The 21,664-nt window shown below is 37.1% G+C and overlaps 1 protein-coding gene across 6 annotated transcripts in view; it reads left to right on the top strand.

Annotated features, from left to right (window-relative positions):
• SNTG1 (syntrophin gamma 1) overlaps window positions 1-21,664 on the top strand; it is an 881,864-nt gene that overhangs the window by 619,953 nt on the left and 240,247 nt on the right. For all 6 annotated transcript variants that reach the window (XM_019428901.2, XM_019428905.2, XM_053896624.1 and 3 more), the window contains 3 exons: window positions 5-62; window positions 874-917; window positions 1,011-1,052. In XM_019428901.2, the coding sequence (XP_019284446.2) occupies window positions 5-62; window positions 874-917; window positions 1,011-1,052 (144 nt within the window). The remainder of the gene's footprint in view (window positions 1-4; window positions 63-873; window positions 918-1,010; window positions 1,053-21,664) is intronic.

A 21,664-nucleotide genomic window follows, 5' to 3' on the forward strand; every position in this document is an offset into this window, starting at 1 on the left:
TCAGGGGGGAGCAGAACATAATATTCCAGTTGTCATTTCAAAAATCTCCAAGGAGCAAAGAGGTAAAGCGTTAAGAGAATTATATAGTAACCATTCCTTTGTAAGCCATCCTTACTGTAGAATATGTCGGATTAAATACTATAGATTAGGATATGATTGACCAGTTCCACGTTCCCCATGACCAGGCAGTAAGTGGCTGAGTCTGATTCCTGAGGCTCTCCCTTTATTACTTTTGGGGTGCACTTTTTTCACAGAAAAGCAAAGGGGAAAGAGAAGAGAGAGTGTGACTCTATAAATCAGGGACCACATAGCTTTTCAATTGTTTCATTTAGCAAACAAACATATCCACAAACTTAATTATAACAAGTCCTGTCGAATATAAGCAGTTCCTGACATATATATTTTTTTCTGTTCTCATATGAAGTTTTACTCAGTCTATCATGAAGTTTCACTCAAAAACACACCAAAGATGTAAAGCAATTGAAATCAGTAAGACAATCTAATGTTTAAAAGGAAACCCAGAGCTGATCCCATAGCCGAAGGACTGAATGTCTAGATTCAAGCTTTTTCATAGATACCTTAATACAATAAGTACATGAGAAAATCTCGTCATCCATCTAGAAGAGCGACCAGTTTTTGGTAACTGTAAGATCTGAAATGATAGGATTAAACAGAAATAGGTGTTTCAATATCTGGGCGGAATCATAAGATTGTTTTTGCATTTCTATTACTTGTGGATCATTTACGACGCTGTCTATATAAAACATTTATTTTCCCCCCTTGTATCAATATTGCTTTGATTTAATTATAAAACTCTTTCATATGTATGAAGAAAATAGTCGATGCATAATCATTGCTTTTCTGTCTTCACAGCGGAACTTTCAGGTCTGCTCTTTATCGGGGATGCAATTCTGCAGGTATACACTTTACCCTAATTTTCTATGTGCAACCAAAATATAAATTCAATTCACAATAGGCCACGTGAAACCACAGTTTTCTTTTCTTTGCAGATAAATGGAATTAACGTGAGAAAATGCAGACATGAAGAAGTGGTGAGTTTTCTTTACTTTTTCTTAATACCATGATTTCCCCATGTGCCAATGAGGATTCATTGCATTGCTAAATACTGTTCAACTTATTCATTAGGTAGGTATGACATTGGTCCAGTGTGCTATCAGATTTTTCAAATGATCTCTTAATTGGTGTGTGTGTGTGTGTGTGTGTGTGTGTGTTTCATAGTAGAAACAGAATTGTGAGTACTACCCAGCATGAGATGTACTTCAAAGAAATACTTTGAGGGTTGCTTGTTATATTTTTCCAGGTTTTCTATTAATCCCTACCAGTCAGTGTCCACTGAATATATCTTTAGGTGAAATTCTTTACAAATATTTAAAAGTTTAAAAACAGGGGAGCCTGGGTGGCTCAGTTTGTTAAGTGTCCAAGTCTTGATTTCAGCTCAAGTCATGATCTCACAGTTTGTGAGATCAAGCCCCGCATTGGACTCTGTGTTCACAGCATGGAGCCTGCTTGAGATTCTCTCTCTGTCCCTCCCCTTCTCACACTCTCCCTCTGTCTCTCTCTCTCAAAATAAATAAATAAACATTTTTAAGAAAGCTTAAAAACAATAAAATTTATGTCTGTAAAATCTTACACAGTAGCAGAGTCCATCGGAAGAGCTCATACAGACGTGTGTGTATGTATGTGTGTGTGTGTGTGTGTGTGTGTGTGTGTGTGTGTTTGAGAGAGACAGAGAGAGAAAGAGGGAGACAGAGAGAGAGAAAGAGAAGGAAAGAGACAAAATTTAGAGGAGCTTAATCTTAACGTATACTGAATTAGCACAAGGCAGAAAGTTCACCAATTTTGTGTGTGTGTGTGTTGTTGTGTTTTGCGGTTAGTTACTTATGTATCTATTTTTTTGGATGTTGGTAAATATGCAGATCTGAAGCCCAGGCCTCAGATACTCTCATTCAGTTTAGGTGGGCCTAGGAATTTTAGGTGGGCGGATTTTAACATCTGGCCCAAATGGTTCCACTCTAGGTGGCGTGTACCCACACTTTGGGAGAAGCTGGAAGGTTGAAGGGCTTCTGTTAGGATGGTGAGGAGACATAAAGGAAGAGGACAGTGGTAGGCACTTGGGAAATATTTGTCGCGCCTGACTAAATAGCATTCCTAGAGCCTTCAATGAATTTCTTTAGCATCTCACAAGGGAAGGGAAGGAGGAGAAATTATGTTTAAACGTTTATGCTCAAGGGTTGTGTTTGAATGCATTACTCCTCTGTTAAAACTATTTGGAGAAAACTATTCTGATACGTTTGTGTGTTTCAAATCTCAAGGAGGCAACCTTTGCTGTTCTTGGTGAGAAGCCACGGTTCCAAGAGTAGCGAAGGCAGGGGTGGGGGTGGGGGGGTCTCCATTGTGCATACTTGGGATAACTAAGCAGGGTTTGTCATCGTCATCCCTTTTTGTCTTCTCCAAAATCTTACCCAGGCCACTCTATTGCCCCTCTGTGGTGAATGTCCTTTAAGATATTTCCAGTCTCAACTTTAGTACAAATACGTACAGAAAAAGCAGGGTTTCAGGACAGGTTTTAGGCAAATGAGAGCACACCCGAGAGCACTCCGTTCTGCAGGTTCACATGCGAATGTTACCTACGGCCACGTAAGCAAATAATACGTTAACTTCAGTCTTTGCGCGAAAATACAAACTGATTTTAAACTCACGACACAGGGAGCCGGAAACAAGTGCATTCTCTTTTCAAACCACATGCTGTTAGGTGGGGCCGTGTTGGCAATTTGCCCTTCCGAGGCAGGCGGCGTGCTTAGACAAGCTGTCCTGCAGCTTTGATTAAGCCGATGAGTGCTGCGTGAAAGATTAGAATGTGCTAATAATGCCACTTCCTAATGCTGTTCATTGTGTTTCAAAGACAAGGAAGGTAGGATTATATTGCAAATTATATGTGGCTCTTCGCAATACACTTGCGTTCTTCTTTGAGAGGCTTAACCTTATCAGCTTTGAAAACCAGGCACTAATATTCTCAAATTCCAATCTTTCACTTTCCAACAGTGATTAGATGCTTTTTTCTTCATTGCTAATTACCTAAGCAAATACACCGACTTCTACCTCCGCGGAGCTGAGATACTAATTAAATGTTTAAGAATGCACTCAAATGGGCAGAAAAAGGCGCACCGAGCTCAGAGGACGTAGATGGTTTTAAAATAGCACGCTGATGCCACTTTCCTGATTCCAAGTCGGTGATTCATACAGAGTTCCAAACTCAGAAACAGACTAAGTGTGGCAATATGGTGTAGGTGCACAGAACTTTCCTTCCATTCGTTTGCATCACTCACTGACATGGCTAGAAATTTTGTGTCTGGTCCCTCATTAGCTTCGCTCTTGGGATGCCTTCGACAATACAGATGTGATTTCTCTGTTGGAGTCGTGATGACTCCGTGTGTGTTGATCTGAGCGGAAGGAGAATCCCACGGTGTCCACTGCGGGCACCCAGAAGGACTTACAAGGAGTTCGTTAGCCAAATGCCTAGAATCAGATCACCAAAGCATTTGTCTATCTGTGTCTCATGTCGCTAGTCTGGGCATACAATAATTCACTCCTCGGCTGCCCCCACACCATGCAAGGCATTCCTCTTGCGAGAAGTTTGTGGAAGAAGAGACCCTTCCGAAGTTTCCACGTGAAGAAAGATTTAGCACAAGTGCCAAATGTTCCTTGGCCTGTGACATGGTGGCAAGGTGGCAGGGTCCAGTATAGATGGCTTTCATACTCACAAACAATCGTATGCAAATCCTTCCACTGTAATTTCAGGCAAATGGACTTACCTGTTCTGTTACTCATCTTAAAAGAAAGCTAACAACTCCTTTTATAAAGATCGAATGGGAATAATGTGTATGAAACTCTTAGCACAGATCTGGCAAGTAAGAAAAATTCTGTATTATGTGATGCCATCAAATAATATTGCTGCCCTTTTTTCCCTGTTCGCCCCCCAGTGGTTACTGCTGTGTCCGTGTTGGGCAGTGTCTTGTTGAGATTCATCCTGGGCCCTGAGAAGCTCCCATATGAAGAGGGTACTAATGCATGCTGGGGTCTGCATCCCAAGCTCCTTCCGTCACGCGCAGTCAGGAAGTGAAGTGGGCACCCATGCCTGCAGGGGCAGAGCTGTTTGAAAATGAGGGCTCCTTGTTCAGCAGAACAGCTGCCTATTTATATATCTTTGATGTGAATGTGTTATGTAGTCCATGAGTTATGCTCCCAAGACATCGAAAGTTCCTAATGTACCAATTCTTTTTTTTCTTTTCTTTTTTTAATATTTATTTTGAGAGAGAGAGAGAGAGAGAGAGCAGGGGAGGGGAGAGAGAGAGGGAGACACAGAATGTGAAGCAGGCTCCAGGCTCTGAGCTGTCTGCACAGAGCCCGATATGGGGCTCAAACTCACGAACCAGAGATCATGACCTGAGCTGAAGTTGGACGCTCAACCGACTGAGCCACCCAGGCGCCCCACCCCCAATTCTTTTTTCAAGGAAACCCATATGTATTGCCACTGTTGATATTAAGATTAACTCTATTTCTTTTTACCTTATCACTGAACCCTCGACACCTTAAGTTGATTGTCATCTATCTATCTATCTATCTGACATTGATTAACAGGTAAACTGATCACATATCAAACTCTGAGTATCATCTATATGAAATACACTGAGATGGAGTCCTTTGTGAGACAAGAAATAATATATAAATAACTTTGTCTCTAGCTTTATTGCCATGTGAACATCATTTCTGTAGAGTTTAAAAACTGAGAGAGTGTACAAAAAATTAGCAGGAAAGGACATGTTGATTTATCTGTGGTCTTCAAAATGTAACAGTGGGATCTGTTTATGCTCACGAGAAATAAAAGGAAATAAGATCTATCTATAGCAGAAAAAAATGCATCTTGAGTTTATAATCAAGATAGTTGGAAATGAGAATCTATTAGCGTAATTGAAATTTCATCTAATAAGACTTTCAAAACAGCAAAGCTCATCACTAGGCAAAGCAGAATTGATGGATAGATAATTCCAGACGTTTCTTTCTAAAATATTTCTGGTTTCATGTTTGAGATTTATGGGTTCTAAAAAAGAGGTTCATTTGCCTTTTGGTTTTGTGGTTTTGCTGATACCAAATATTAGATAATTAGAAATGCAAATAACTAATTTGTTCTGAATTTTTAATTTTAAAACAAAGTCCAAAAAACCATATGTGTCTTATAAGAGCAGAATGAGTATCTTGATCAGTTGAAATCTGATATTCATGCCATAAAAACAAATTTTGATAAAACTAATGTAAACTGTTGTTTAATAGCATTTTAATTATTATGATATCCTTAAATTAGTTCAAAATTTCCATTAGAATAAAAAGAATATGTTCTTTTTTTAGCTTAGAATAATCAGAAAATAACTTTACAAAGGCTATATCTTATCATCTGAAAATAAGGCATTAATTTATACATTGGAACCGTTTAGTAGGTTTTATGAGTTACCAAGGAACATATTTAGGATGTGATTTGGGAACACACATCATTTTGCATCTTGGCAAAAGATTAAAATGTCACAGAGTTGCAAATCATGTTTTACCTAACCGCTAATAATTCTTAATTTGTTCTCAGTTTGGAAATAGGTATTGAGATCTAACAGATTAATACTTTCCTTAAGAATTCTAACTATAGCAGTGTTTTTCTTTAAGTTAACTACTACCCAGGAAAGCCATACATGAAATAATTACACTTTTAATATTTCCTACTAGTTTTGGAAACTTTAAATGCAAAGACAAAAATATGCAAAATATTGTTTATGCTATCGCTGATTTCGGAAATAAAGTATCTAGAACTTGCCTTACCTGCATACTTAGCTTTTTATTAATACTTTTAGGCCTTCCTTCTCTGCTAAGCCCACAGGCCTGTCCCTCATTAGGTATGAATATAGATAGCACAGGCCACACTTTAATTAAATGTATGCTTTTCACTCCTGGCTACTGATTCTCATCAAATCCTTATTTGCTGTCTAACATAGCTTAAAGACCCGATTTTGCAACTCCCATAATAATGAAACAAAGGCAAGCCTGGTAAACCAATCACGTAGTGGAGCCCCAGCCAATTTTTATCTAGAGCAATGGACACGGAGAATACACAGCAGCAAGCACAGGCGACCATGTTGTACTAGGGGACAAAGTAATTGGGACGTATCAATGCATGTGTCCATATCCGCTCCTCACCTCCAACAAAGACTTCTCAGTCACTCCTGCTCCCCAGGTTAGAATGATGAGGGTACATATGTGTCACATATAGATTATACACTTTTCGCATAACTGACTTATTTTGTTTTCAAGGTGATTAAAGTGAAAGGCAAGGAGAAAAAAAGCATAGGAGAATAAAAGCTTCAAGATCTAAGCTAAAAATTGTGTCTCAGGCACTTTTCAGCTACGTGATGTTCCTAAAGTTCAAAGTCTCTTGCCCTCGTTTTTGTGGTCGGCAAGGTGGAGAGTTTTTCACTTTTTCAGCCAAAGTGTTCAATTATTTTATTGGACACACGTTTCGGTAAACCTGGAGAACTGTGCCACACAAATAGTAAACCCTGGTGAATCTAACTATGGGCCCTAGTTGATAATAATGTATCAGTCTGTGCTTATCGCTTGTAACAAATTGATCCGCTGGTGCAAGATCTCAATAATAGAGGAGATTCTCTCTGTGTGAGAGAAGATGGGCAAGGAACTTTCTGCACAGTTTTACCGCAAGCCTGAAAGCATTTTAAAAAGTAAAGTCCATTAAAGTTGAATAAAAAGGACAAAAAGCACCTTTGCAGGCACTCTTTCGTGAGCGAGTGGAGATATGCCGAAAGCAACGCCTATGTGTACATCAGGCGTATACAAAAATAGTGGAAATCGAGAAGTGATACCGACAGCTATCATAATTACTCAGATTCGTTGTTGTTGTTGCTGTTGTTGTTGTTTCCTTTTGGACACCCATAAGTCCTGTTAATACTGTCTGTGCCCCTGGGAGATAACTCCTTAGGGGAAAACAAACCTGAAGAAAAATGTTTTGGAGAAAATGCCTTTAAAATAACAGGGTACAAGGAACGATGCCTTGCTGCCTGTAAGAAATGTCTCCCAGAACACTGGCTACCATTACATGAGGAAGGGATGGGATCTGATAGAAACAGCCTCCGTGCCCCGGAGGAACAGTAATGCTTGTTAGAGTCTACAGTAACTAAGAGAATCTGATAGAGGTGGCCAGAGAAGAAGAAAGAAAGAGAAATGGAGCCCTGGACACACGGACGGACTCATTTCTTGGAAACACTCAGAATCATCAGGGGATAAATGATTTTTTATGGAGGTTGAGGTTCTGCAGTTGTAGGGGGGGTAAAAAAACAATGGGTTGTGGTTTTATCAATCACTCTCAAAGCGGGCAGTTCTCATCATGAAGGGACAGTAGCTGGGATCCTCCATATTGTGAAAACTTGTGGTCCTGTGGTAGCGGGAGGTCTTCTAGAAGTCACGTCTACACCGGGCGCTACTGGAAGTCTCCCCGGGAGGCTTCTGGAGGCCTATGGCCCGAAGTAGTTCTGGGACATGTCCAGATGCTACCAACTACCACCGAAGGTAATCTGGGCAGTACGCAGATCCGGGAATCAGAAAGGGAAAACCCAAGATCCAGTTAAAGATCAAAGACCTGTGGTCGCCCAGATATCTGGGGAATTCTAAAGCAGAAAGATATCCTATTATACGTCTTTATTCTTAAGAATGTCAGGGAGCCCGAAAACAGCTGCTATAGAATTGTGCCCTAGGAACTATCCTTATTCAGTTGTTCTGATGTTGTGTATATAAGCAAATTCCTAGAAAACTTCCTCTGGTTAGTTTTAGATATTGAAATAGCATAGAAAAAAGCATATTTGACCCCTTCAGGATTATCTATCAAAAGACAAATCGAGGGCCTTCTGCTCTGGTCTGAACGCCTGTGTCTCCCCAGAATTCATATGTTGAAATTCTAATGCCAGTGTACTAGCATTGGGAGGTGTCTGGGTCGTGAGTGTGGAGGCCTCATGAATGGGATTAGTGACCTCATAAAAGAGGCCCTACAGAGTCAGCTATCCACTTCCCTCACGTGAGAATAAAAGGAGTCTACACCCCAAAGAGGGCCTTCGCCCAGCAATGTCGGCATACCGATCTCAGACTTCTCCAGATTGTAAGAAATAAACTCCTTCTGTTTGGAAGCTACCCAGTCTGCGGTGTTCGGTTATAGCAGCTGGAACAAAGACACCTTCCCCATATGTGCAATCTGAACAAGTCTTAAGCAAGTGCAGAGATCTGGGGTTAAAAGGGATGTTTTAATTTTTTTTTCCCCTCCTGCAACTCTGATGACAATAAACAGAGTTGTTGATAATTTTTTTGAAAATAGAAAGTAGATTTTCATTTCCGTGGGAACTGTCCTGGGAGGTCTGAGAAAGCCGAAGTGAAAGTCAATGTCTAGCAGAAATTCACTTTACAGAGTCAGATAGGAGTCAGAGCAAGCAGGGGTATTATAGCCAAGAACAGGAGATTGAATTAGAATTCAGCAAAAGTGAGTATTTGGCCCCAGGCACGACAGACGGCATGGGGGAAGGTTCTGCACCACAATAAAGTGAGATAGATACTAGGGACAGCAATCTTCTCTGCCTTTCTCCTAAACTCTCAGAACACTGGCAGCTAGGTGTTGTTCATTTCTTTGTTTGTTTGTTTTTGTTTGTTTTTGTTTTTGTTTGTTTTTTTACCACTAAGGGGGCAGGTAAAATTTATTGTGAAATTGATCTAAGAGAAATAACCCACAAATAATACATTTGGACTGTGCCACTGAAGGCCGAGTTCCCACTAATAACTCCACAATGCAGGCCGGTAGTGGATGTAACCATGCATCGTCTACCCAAAGCTATCAATTCGCTTTTCAGTGCCTGACTCCTAAATGTTGACTGATACCAAAGGATCACTGATATTTGAAGAAAATTGTCCACATCAAAGACAACAACTAAAGCGGAGGGAAAAAGAAATGAAGGAAACAGACAACACAGGAGTCAAGAAAAAAAGCCAGAGAGAGGGATCAATACTATAATATTTTCAGAGAACTGCCAGAGACTATTATATAATTTTTTAAAGCCATCATTACATATAAAAGGAACATGTTCAGAAAAAAAACAAGATGTTAAAACTTTGATGAAATATTGAAAAAAAACTATAGACTGTAGGACGATTACAAAATAAAGTTGGGAAGTGGTCAAAATGGAATAAAATAACAAGTAGGCAATAAGACAGAAAAAATATTAGAGATATTCTATTCAGGAATTCAAACATCAGAACACTAGAATTTTCAGAAAGAAAATACATAGAATAAAGGAATTGGCTGTTCTCGAAGGAAGGAATGACACAAGAAAAGTATCTGGATTTGGTGTATATACTTTCAAATATAAATGAAATGCCAAGCAAAAAAGAAAAAGAAAAAAGAAAAAAGAAAGCGTGTCTCCATATCTATGCTTCCTATGAAGTGGCATAATATTATGATTTTAGTTTGCATTTCCCTAATGACTGAGAATATTGAACATCTTTTTATGTGTTTATGATACTCCCAGATATTTTTGATTAATTGGGTTACTTGACTTACTGATTTTGAAGAGTTTGTTTATTTTAGGCATTCTGGCTGCAAGTCAAATATATAATTTGCAAATATTTTTCCCTGTCTTGGTGCATTTCGTGAATTTCTTAATTGCACCTTTTGAATCTCAAAGGTTTTGATTGTCATCAAGTTCGGCTCGTGGATATTTTAATTTCATCACTTGAACGCAGCTTTTGCCATCTTACCTAACAATTGTAAGGCTCTGAAGATTTGTTGCTTTGTTTTGTTCTGAGGGTCTTATAGTCTTACGTATTGCATTTAAGTCTATGACCAATTTGGAGTTGATGTTTATATATGGTGTGAGATAAGGTCGTGTGGGTATCCAGATGTGCCAGCATCAGGTTCTTTGGCAATTTTGTTAAAAATGAATTGTGCTCAACATAAAAGCTTATTTCTAGGTACTTAATTACGTTCCATTAATCTGTTTGTGTATGCTGATGTAAATGTCACACCGCTGATCGTTGTAACTTTGCAGTAAATTTTGCAAATGAAAATTTAAGTCCTTAAAAAAAAAAAAAGAAAGAAAATTTAAGTCCTTAAATTTTATTTTTTGTATTTGTTTTTTATTTTGAATTTTTCAATATTTGATTTTTCAAAATATTTTTTTAACGTTTATTTATTTTTGAGAGACAGAGCACAAGAGGGGGAGGGGCAGAGAGAGAGGGAGACACAGAATCCGAAGCCGGTTCCAGGCTCTGAGCTGTCTGCCCAGATCCGGACAGGGGGCTTGAACACTCAAACTGTGAGATCATGACCTGAGCTGAAGTCCGAGGCTTAACTGACTGAGCCACCCAGGGACCCCTTCAATATTCGATTTTTAAATAAACTGTTTATGTTAGAACAGTTTTAGATTGACAGAAAATAGTAAAAATAGTATTGAGTGTTTTAATATCCTCTACACCCAGTGTTTCCTATTTTCATCATCTTACATTATTATAATACATTTCTGACAGTTATTACTACCGATGTTTATACAGTTATTAATGAAAGTCTGATTGACACTCCATTCAGATTTCCTTAGTGTTTACCTAATACCTTCTCTGTTTCCAGATCCGTTCCGGAACACACGTTGTGTTTAGTCACGTGTCTCCTTAGGCTCCTCTTGGCTCCATTTTCTGGGGCTTCTTATTTTGATAATCTTAACGGTTTTGAAGAGTACTGGTGAGAAATTTCGTGAAATGTCCCTCAGGAGTCATTTTTCTAGCATATTCCCTGTGATTAGACAGGTTTATGTGTGTTGGGGAGGAAGACCTTAAAAGCAGAGTGCATTTTTGTCCTATCATGTCAAGGGTACATACTATCAACATGACTTTATTAGCATTAATATTAACCTTGGTCACCTGGCTGCGAGAGACTTTGTCAAGTTTCTCCACTCTGAAGTTACTTTTTGTTTCCTTCCCACCCCGTGCTCTTTGGAAAGAGGACACTACGCGGAGCCCACGCTTAAACATGGCAGAATACGCCTCACCTCTGCAAGGGTGGCTGTCTACTCGCATTCTTTGGAGTTCTGCTACCTAGGAGATTTGTCTACACATATTAATTTATTTGTTTATTCCATCATATTGATTGTTCAGTATAGACTCGTGGGTGTTTTTTTGTTTGTTTGTTTGTGGGTTTTTTGGGGTTTTTTTTTTTGTTTTTTTGCACAAGTGCTTCTAGCATTGGCCCTTGGGAGCTCTTACAGTTGGTTTCAGGGTGGCTTTGAAATGCTCCCTCAGATATTTTTTGGCACTAAAATATGTTTCAGTCTCATCTTGTATAGATTCTGCCAATCCAAGAATTAGCCGTGACCCCTAGAGGTCTTGCTTCCCTTCATTAGAGAAGTATGAGAAACCGAAATCTGAGTCCCAGGTGGGCTCATTGCCTGCTGGAACTAGGAAACGTGTGTGTACAGACTTGTTCATATGCACAAATGCGCTCATGCTCATTTCTATATATAACCATTTGTGTCTGTGTTAAACCGAACGTGAGTTTATGCGGCTGCCTTCAACGTAATCCAGCGTCAGGTGGATCATTCTAGTCTCCTCTTGCTTACCTATAGCCTCCTCTGTCAACAGGTGGCTGCATCATCTGCCATCTGTTTGGTTAACTTTTCAAGCCCAGTGCACATATACTGTCTCAGAATCGTTAACCCATTCCCCGGTGGGAAAAGCTTTATTAAGTGAGTAGAGAGTTTACGTACAGTTTTTTGTTTTTGTTTTTGTTTTTTTTTTTTGCATTTAGCTATACAGATTTTATTTCCAAAGTTACAGAAGTCAGTCCCACTACCCCAATTCTTTCAGTGAGGTTGTTTCAAACATTCATAATACAATTAGACTCTCTGGTCGCATTCTGTATTACATCATGATATTCCCCCAATCTCCTAAATGGTTTTGTTAAAAAAGATCTGTAGGCAGTAAGGCTTTCTCAATTTCTGGCTGTAAATTCTATGGGTTTTGACAAGTGCAGAGTACAATAATTCACCAGTAAGATACCATACAAGATAATTTCACTTTCCAGAAAAAAATCTTCCTCGTCTCTTCCTTTCCTACTCCTGCATCCTGCGCATCCCAGGATTCTCTGGAAACGATTGTTACACTGTCCGTATGGTTTTGTCTTTACCAGAAAATTATGATTGGAGTCCGAGGGAATATAGCCTTTTTGGATTGGTTTGTTTCATTCAGCAATGTGCATTTAAAAATAATCCATGTCTTTTCACGGCTTGATGGTTCCTTTCTTTTTGAACTCCGAATAATATTCCATTGTTCACCTACTGGAACAGTAAACAACCGCACTGCAGCTTGTTTATCCATTCACCTATCGAAGGACATCACGCTTGCTTCCAGTTCTTGGTGATTAGGAATAAAGCTGCTAGAAAGATTTGCATGCAGGTCTTTGTGTGGACATAAATATTCAAATTAATTGACTGTAGCCTAGGACTACAATTGCTGATTACATGGCAAGGCCATACTTAGTTTGTCAGAAAGTGCCAAACTGTCTTCCAAAAAGGCTACGCCATTTTGTACCTCCACCGGTAATGAAGGGGGGTTGCCCTTGCTCAGTATTATCAGTGAGAGGAATTGTCACTTTTTGTTTATAAACTATGTTGACAGGTGTGTAGTAGTATCTCATGGCTAATTTACGGCTCTTTTATGACAAATGTTGAGCAATTTTTCACATACTTAATTTGCCTTCTTTATATCTCCTCTGGCGATGTCTGTTTGTGCAGCTTTTTCACTTTTTAATTGAGTTGTGAGTTTTCTTGTTGTTGAGACTTAAGTTTTTTTGTAGGTGTTGGAGATAGCTGGTTATATCGGATACGACCTCAAACATATGTGTGTTTTTTCCAAATAAATGCCTTTAAAATATTTTCTCCCTGTTTCATTTTCTTAAATGTATGTTTTTCATGTTCTTAAATGTGTATTTTTCATTTTCATAAATGTACATTTTTCAGAAGTCTATCATTTTATTTTATTTTATTTTTTAATTTTAATGTTTGTTTATTTTTGAGACAGACAGAGAGCGTAGGCAGGGGAGGGGCAGAGAGAGAGACACACACACACAGAATCTGCAGCAGGATCCAAGGCTCTAAGCTTTTGGCACAGAGCCCAACGTGGGGCTCGAACCCACGAACTGTAAGATCATGACCTGAGCTGAAGTCGGACGCTTAACCGACTAAGCCACCCAGGTGCCCCAGAAGTCTATCATTTTAATAAAGTTCAATGCATCAATTTTTTCTTTCATGAATTGTGCTTGTGGTGTTGCATTTAAAAACTCATCACCAAACCCAAGGTCATTGGGTAATGTCCTTTGCTTTCTTCTAAACATTTTATAGTATTAGATTTTACACTTAGTTCTATGTTCAGTTTAGAAGTAATTTATGTGAAAGGGATAAGGTCTACTTCTAAGCTATTATTACCATTATTTTTTGCATATGGATTTTTATTGTTCGAGCACATTTGTCAAAAAGACTATGAATTTCCACTGTATTGCCTTTACTCCTTTGCTGATCAGTTGACTATATTTGTGTGAGGCTGTTTCTGGGCTTCCTATTGTCTTATGTTAATTAATATGTGTTCTTTTACCAATAGCATGCTGCCTTGATTATTGCAGCTTTATGGTAAGTCTTGAAATCGGGAAGAGCATGCCCACTAACTTTGTTCTTCCTCAGTATTCTTTTGGCTCTTATAAATCTTGCTTTTCTTTCCTTTTCTTTGTTTTCTTTTCCTTTTTTCTAGGATTTTAGTTACCAGTACTGTAGTTTAGTTTTTTAATATAATTTATTGTCAAGTTAACAACATACAGTGTATACAGTGTGCTCTTGGCTTTGGGAATAGATTCCTATGATTCATTGCTTACATACAACACCCAGTGCTCATCCCAACAAGTGCCCTTGCTTTTGCATATAAAATTTGGAATTACTTTTATTTTTTTAAGTTTCTACTTAAATGCCAGTGAATTAACATACAGTGTAATATTAGTTTCAGGTGTACAATATGGTGATTGAACACTTCTGTACAATACCCACTGCTCATCACAGGTGCACACCTTAATCCCTATCACCTATTTAACTTGTCCCTTCACCCTCCTCCCTTCTGGTAACCACCAGTTTGTTCTCCACAGTGAAGTGTCTGTATCTTGGTTTGTCTCTCTCTCTTTTTTCCCTTTGCTTATTTGTTTTATTTCTTAAATTACACATATGAATGAAACCATATGGTATTTGTCTTTCTCTGATTGGCTTGTTTCACTTAGCATAATACATGTCATTGGAAATGGCAAGATTTCATTCATTTTTATAGCTGAGTAATATTCCAATATATATACACATATACATACACACACACACTATATATATAATGGCTGAGTAATATATATTATATATTACTCATTGTATATATATACATTATATATATATACGCATTATATATATATATATATATATATATATATATGGCTGAGTAATATTCCATTATATATATATATATATACACATACACACACACACACACACACACACACACCACATCTTCCTTATCCATTCATCAATCAATGGACACTTGGGCTGCTTCCATAATCTGACTGTTGTAGATAATGCTGTTATCAACATTGAGGTACCTGTGTCCCTTTGAATTAGTATTTTTGTATTCTTTGGGTAAATACTTAGTAGTGCAATTGCTGGATCATCAAGTAGTTCTATTTTTAACTTTTTGAGGAACCTACCATTGTGGTCAGAAAAGGTGAATGGTATGGTTTCAATCTTTTTATATTTGTTGAGACATGTTTTGAGATCTAATATGTGATCTACTCTGGAGAATGTTCCATGCACACATGAAAAAAATGTGTATTCTGCTCTTTTAGGATGGAATGTTCTCAATGTATCTGTTAAGTTCAGATACCTACAAAATAGCTTTGAGGATTTTGATGGTGGTTACAGTAAATTGATCAGTTTAGGAAAATCAACATCTAAAAAATATTCAGTTTGGGGCTGGGTGGCTCAGTCGGTTGAGCATCCGACTTCCACTCAGGTCACGATCTCGTGGTCTGTGAGTTTGAGCCCCGCGTCAGGCTCTGTGCCGACAGCTCAGAGCCTGGAGCCTGTTTCAGATTGTGTGTCTCCCTCTCTCTCTGACCCTCCCCTGCTCATGCTCTGTCTCTCTCTCTGTCAAAAATAAATAAACATTAAAAAAATTTAAATATTCAGTTTTATAATCCATGAGCATGGATTATCTTGTCTTTGTTCTATCCTCACGGTTTTGTAGTTTTGCTCATATAAATTCTCTCTTTCTCTCTCTATATATATAGTTAGATTTAAACCTAAGTATTTCAGTTCTTTGGTGTGACAGTCAGAGATATTGCTTCTATAACTTCAAATTCCAAATGGTTATCACTGCCACATGGCAAAGCAATAAACTTTTGTATGTTAAATACCCATTTTGTCCCATTGTTTTATTCCTTTATCAGTTTCAGGAATTGGTTGTTGTTGTTTTTATTGACTTTGGTAGAGTCTTTCGGATTTTCTACACAGAAAATTTCTGTGACTAAAGGTGGCTTTTTCCTTCCAATATATGTAACTTTTATTTCATTTTTGCACCACCCTGGACTTTCAGTATGATTTGAATAGACATTTTGGAGAAAATAAGTCCTTGTTTTGTTTCTGGTCTCAGAAACAGTGGGAAGGAGTCCAGTTTCCAACCATTAAATATGATGTTAGGTGTGTGTTTTTTATAGATGTTCTTTATCAAGTTGTGGAAGTCTTCCTATATTCCTACTTTGCTGAGAGTTTTAATCATTGGATATATGTTGGGTTCTTTCAAATGATTTTTCTGCATTAATTGATATGACCGTTCTGTTTTTGTTCTTTAGCCTTTTGATGTGGTGGATGGCACTGATTGAATTAAAATGATGAATCATCCTTGCTTACCTGGAATAAAACCAATTTGGTGTGTTATATAATCCATCTTATAGATTGTTGGGTTTGATGTGCAAATGATTTTTGGAGATCATGTTGCTCATGAGATATATTGGTCTTAATTTTCTTCGTCTATAATGCATATCAAAATTGTTTTTGGTATTAAGTTAATGCCTGGCATTGAAGAATGACTTCAGAGATGGTTCCCCTGCCTCTATATTCCAAACAAGATTGTGGAGGATTGGTATCATTTCTTCATTAGATATGTGATAGAGCTCAACAAGGAAACTTTTTACCTTTTTTGCTATGTTATTAGTATTGGTTCAATTTCTTTAATATATCTAGTCATTTCAGGATCCCTATTTTTCCTTGTATGAGTTTTAGTGGTTGTGTGTGTGTCCTTTAAAGAATTGATCCAGGGGTCCTGGGTGGCTCAGTCGGTTAAGCGTCCGACTTCAGCTCAGGTCATGATCTCGCAGTTCATGGGTGCAAGCCTCGCATTGGGCTCTGTGCTGACAGCTCAGAGCCTGGAGCCTGATTCGGATTCCGTGTCTCCCTCTCGCTCTGCTCCTCCCCTGCTTGAGCTCTGTCTCTCTCTCTTTCTCAAAAATAAACATTAAAAATTTTTTAAAAGAATTGATCCATATCTTCCAAATAATCAAAATTGTGGGCAAAGAGTTGTTCATAGTATTCCATTATTAACCTTTTGTTTTAATGTCCGTGGGATCAATAGAGATGACCCCTCTTTTATTTCTGACACGGTAATTTGTATCTTCTCTATTTGTTGGTTAGTCTGGTTAGAGGTTTATCAATTTTATTAACCATTGTTCAAATTTATTTAATCATTGTTCATATTTCAAAGAACAAGTGTTTTGTTTCATTTATTTTTCTCTGTTGCTTTTGTTTGTTTCTTTTCCATATCATTGATTTCCTATGTAATTTTTATTGTTTGTTTTCTTCTTTGTGCATTGGGTTTTTGTTGCTCTATTTTTTGTAGTTCCTTTAGTGGAAGCTGATATCTTTGATTTTAATCTCTTCTATTAATATAGGCACTTGATGGTATAAATTTCTCTCTAAGCATTCCTCTCATCGCATTTCACAAATTTTGAAAAGTTGCATTTCATTTTTATTGAGTTCAAAATATTTTTAAATTTCTCTTCAGGCTTTTTCTTTGACTATGTGTTATATAGAAAGGTATTGCTTTATCTTCATGTATTTGGGGAATTTTCCAGCTCTTTTTCTGCTAGTGACTCCCACTTTAAAGTCCTTGTTGCCTGGGGACATGGTTTGTATGATTTCTATTCTTTTAAGTGTGTTAGGTTTTGTTTTCTGAACTAGAATCTGATCTGTCTTTATGAATTTTCCATGTGAGCTTGGGGAAAATATGCATTTTGCAGTTTGGGGATGAAGTATTCTGTAAAAGCCTATGGTCTCAATTAGAATGATAGTGTTGTTCAGGTTCAACTATATCACTGCTGAGTTGCTACCTGCTTGAACTCTTCACTCTTGAAAGAGTGCCGTTGAAGTCTATAACCATCATAGTGGATATATCTACTTATCCTTTCAATTCTCTCAGTACTTACCTCGATATTTTGATATTCTATTGTGAGGTGTTAGCGACATGCATTTTTCTCTAAATCTTTACATTAAACTTATAGGAATCTTTATATTAAAAATATTTCTGTAGAATTTATAGTTAGATCTTTTATATCCCATTGGCAATCTGTTTTAATAGATATATTTAGACCATTTCCATATAAAGTTATTTTTGATAAAACTGAATTAATGTCCATCATATTTACAGGTCTATTTGTCAAACATTTGTTCTCTGTTTCTGCCCCTTTCCACTCCAATTATATTTACTTCCTTGGTTAAATTAAGCTTTATATATGAGTCCATTACACCTCCTCTCACATTTTATTATACGTTAAAAGCAATTTATGTTTGCCTTAGAGTTTCCAATAAACATTTAAAAAAATTTTTATTTACATTTATTTATTTTTGAGAGAACAGGAGAGGCAAAGCATGAGCGGGGGGGGGGGGGGGGGGGGACAGAGAGAGAGAAGGAGACACAGAATCCGAAGCAGGCTTCAGGCTCTGAGCTGTCAGCACAGAGCCCAATGTGGGGCTCAAACCCACAAACCATGAGATCATGACCTGAGCTGAAGTCAGATGCTCCACCGACTGAGCCACCCAGGCGCCCCCCAATAAACATTTTTAATTAATCTCCATGCACTTTCAAATAACCCCATTCTATTTCTTGCATAATTCAAGTACCTTTTAACAGAATATTCCTAATTCATACCTCTCATCTATTATTACACTGCTGTCATTCATATTACTTCTCTATGTCCGTTAATAAACCCATACATTGTTTCTATTACTTTTTCTTATGTTGATATGAGTTCTTGGCATATTAGTTTTCTAATCCCTAAAGAAATTCATGTAACTTGTTTGTGTGTTTGTTTGTTTGTTTGTTGCATTTCAGGGCTTCTTGTAAGGCATTCTCTATTGTGTATAGGATAAAGATTTTATTTCTAGGTAAAATACTTCCCTCACTCTCTGGCTTACTTCAGGATTTCTTCTTTGTCTTTGATTTTCTGCAGTTTGAGTTCCTGCAGTAAGTACCCGAGAAAAATAACATATCCACACAAATATATACATGAATGCTCTTAGCAGCATAATTCATAATAGCCAGAAGACAGAAACAACACATCAACTTATGAATGGATGAACAAAATGTGGTATATCCACATGACCCAGTGTTATTTGGCAATAAAAAGGATAAGGGGACGGATACAGAGTACAGTATGGATGATCTTGAAAACATACTAAGTAAAAGAAGCTAGTCACAAAAGATCACATATTGTATGATCTCATTTACATGAAACATCAAGAATGGGAAATCCATAGAGACAGAAAATAGATTACTGATTGCCTGGGGCTAGGGACAGGGGGTGACAAAAAGTGAACGTTAATGGGTAACAGGGTTTCTTTTTAGGTTGACAAAAAATGTTCTAAAGTTAAATAGTGGTCATCACTATACAATTCTATGTATATACTAAAAACCACTGCATTGGATATTTTAACTATGTGATTTTCATGGTCTATAAACAATGTATCAACAACGGTATCAGATAAAAATGCAAATACATTTGTAGAAGTCATTGAGTATGGATTAAATGTTATTTTAATTTTTACTTGATGTAACAATTTCACTTCAGTTTTGTGGTAAGATAAAAGGCAAATACAGAAAACCGCATAAAACAAATATATAGCTTAGTAAATTATCAGAAAACAAATAACCTTTAAATTACTAAGAAATAAGATTTGGCCACCACTCAGATGCCCCACTGCATATCCCATCTTACGCATAGGCTTCCAATGCAACCGCCAGTTTAAATTTTATATTCACATCACTTACTTGGGTGATTTTTATTCAATCCCTATGCAGCATTATTTAGTTTTGACTAATTTTTAAGAACTTGCTATGTAGTTTCGTTTTAATCTCCAGAGTTTCGCTGGCGTCATCATCTGAAATTTCGTTTTATTGTTCATTGTTAATGGGATAGACATTTTACACAAAGATTTTATACCATCTCTTTACCTTACGTCCTGGAAATATATCACAACTGTCGGTATAGTTATATTTCAATTAAACCTTTTATTTTGAGATAAGTGCAGATTCACATGAGTTATAATACACAATACAGAGAGATCAGGGGTACACTTTACTCAGTTGCTTCTAAGGATAACATCTTGCAAAACTATATCCCAGTATGTTCACATTGAAGACAGAGTACAACCCCATCACCAAGGGGACCCTTATTCTACCCATTTATAGCCATGCCTACCTCCCTCCTGCCCTCACTACTGAACACCTGGTAACAACTCATCTGCTTTCCATTTTTATAATTTTGCCATTTCGGGAATGTTGCCTAAGTGGGATCATAAAGTCTAACCTTTTGGAAGTTGCTTTTTTCTCCCAGTGGATTTCTCTGGAGACTCATCCAGGGCCTGAAGAGTTACGTTCATACAAAAACCATGCATGAATGTTTATAGCAGATATATTACTAACTGCCCCAAAGGGGAAACATCCAGATATTTTTTGATGGCGATGGTTAAACTGTAGTGCATCCCTGCTAGAGCCTAATACTCAGAGAATGCTTGTGTGGCCATATGACTTCAACATCTACTCAGGGACTCTAGAAATATTCATATCACTGTAGTATAACAGGTAGATGTTTGTCATTTCCACCTAATGAACATCCATGTACAACCATTTTTCAGTTTTCTTGAATTTTTAAAAGTAATCAAATATTTAGCACAACCAGGTTTTCTGAATTAAAGAAAAATAAAGTGAGGAAAACGCTGCAAATAAATCTTCTGTTAACTTACTGAGCACTAGCTGGCAATAATTTAAAAAATTAGTTTATTTATTTATTTATTTTGAGAGAAAGAGAGGGAGAGAGCACGGAGAGGGGCAGAGAGAGAGGGAAAGAGAATCTCAAGCAGGCTCCACAGTGTGGAGCCTGAGGCCAGACGTGAACTCATGAACGTGAGATCATGACCTGCCCCAAAACCAAGAGTCAGATGCTTAACTGACTGAGCCCCACAGGCGCCCCTAGTTGGCAATACTTCTTATTGGAATTTGGCCAAGATGACTTATGATGGCTCAGAGATTTAAAAGGTAAATCCTGGGGAAATGGTTCAGATTAAACAAATCTTTCTATTATTTACCTTATGATTACTCAACAGTCTGAAAATTGTAATAAAACAATGTAAGAAATTACAATAAAAACAGAGAAGTTTTTCATTTGGTGATGCATTTTATATATATTTATAGATATATGTTATATATACATTTTATATATGTTATATATGTATTATATATATTCATATAGGTGTATATATGTGTGTGTGTATGTGTGTGTGTGTATATATATATATATATATATATATATATATTCTAATTATGTTACAAGCTTATCCTACAATAGATGACATTATTTTGTCATTAGTACAAGCCTTCTTGCTGAGTCTGAGCCTGCGTGAGCCTGGCAAAAATAAACAGATTTATTAAGTTCTTCCATTTTACTCTTTTGAAATGTTTACTGGGAAGGATGGAAAACAAAATATCAGACAATCATTGTTTTGTTCACTAGGAATTTTTTCAGAGAGATATTATAGAGATGGGGTAAATGATATATGTGTTTGAAGTTTATAGTTATGGGTTTTTATTTTTCTTGTATGTATATTACTATTTTTCCCTTTCTCAAGGTTAATTATGGTCTGTTTATAAACAGATTCTTAACATGAGAAAAAATTTAAATATATTATTGTACAGCTGTAACTAATTATTACAATGAATGCTAACTGAAATTTAAATAAAAACTTAAAAAAATAAAAAATATTATACATATCCTTGAGGTTTTAAAAGCAGCTTGCATAAGAATATACATATCTGGTCTAAATTAGCTTTCACAAATAAAAATATAAAGGTTTAAAAGAAATTAACTCAAGTGTTTCTAATTTGGATATGGTATCACAGATAGTATTTATTTTCTATTCTGTGAATTTTTATAATTTCTAAC

This window comes from Panthera pardus, unplaced genomic scaffold, assembly GCF_024362965.1.
Source record: "Panthera pardus isolate Hobbes unplaced genomic scaffold, ASM2436296v1 HiC_scaffold_7, whole genome shotgun sequence".
NCBI classification, from domain to species: Eukaryota; Metazoa; Chordata; class Mammalia; order Carnivora; family Felidae; genus Panthera; species Panthera pardus.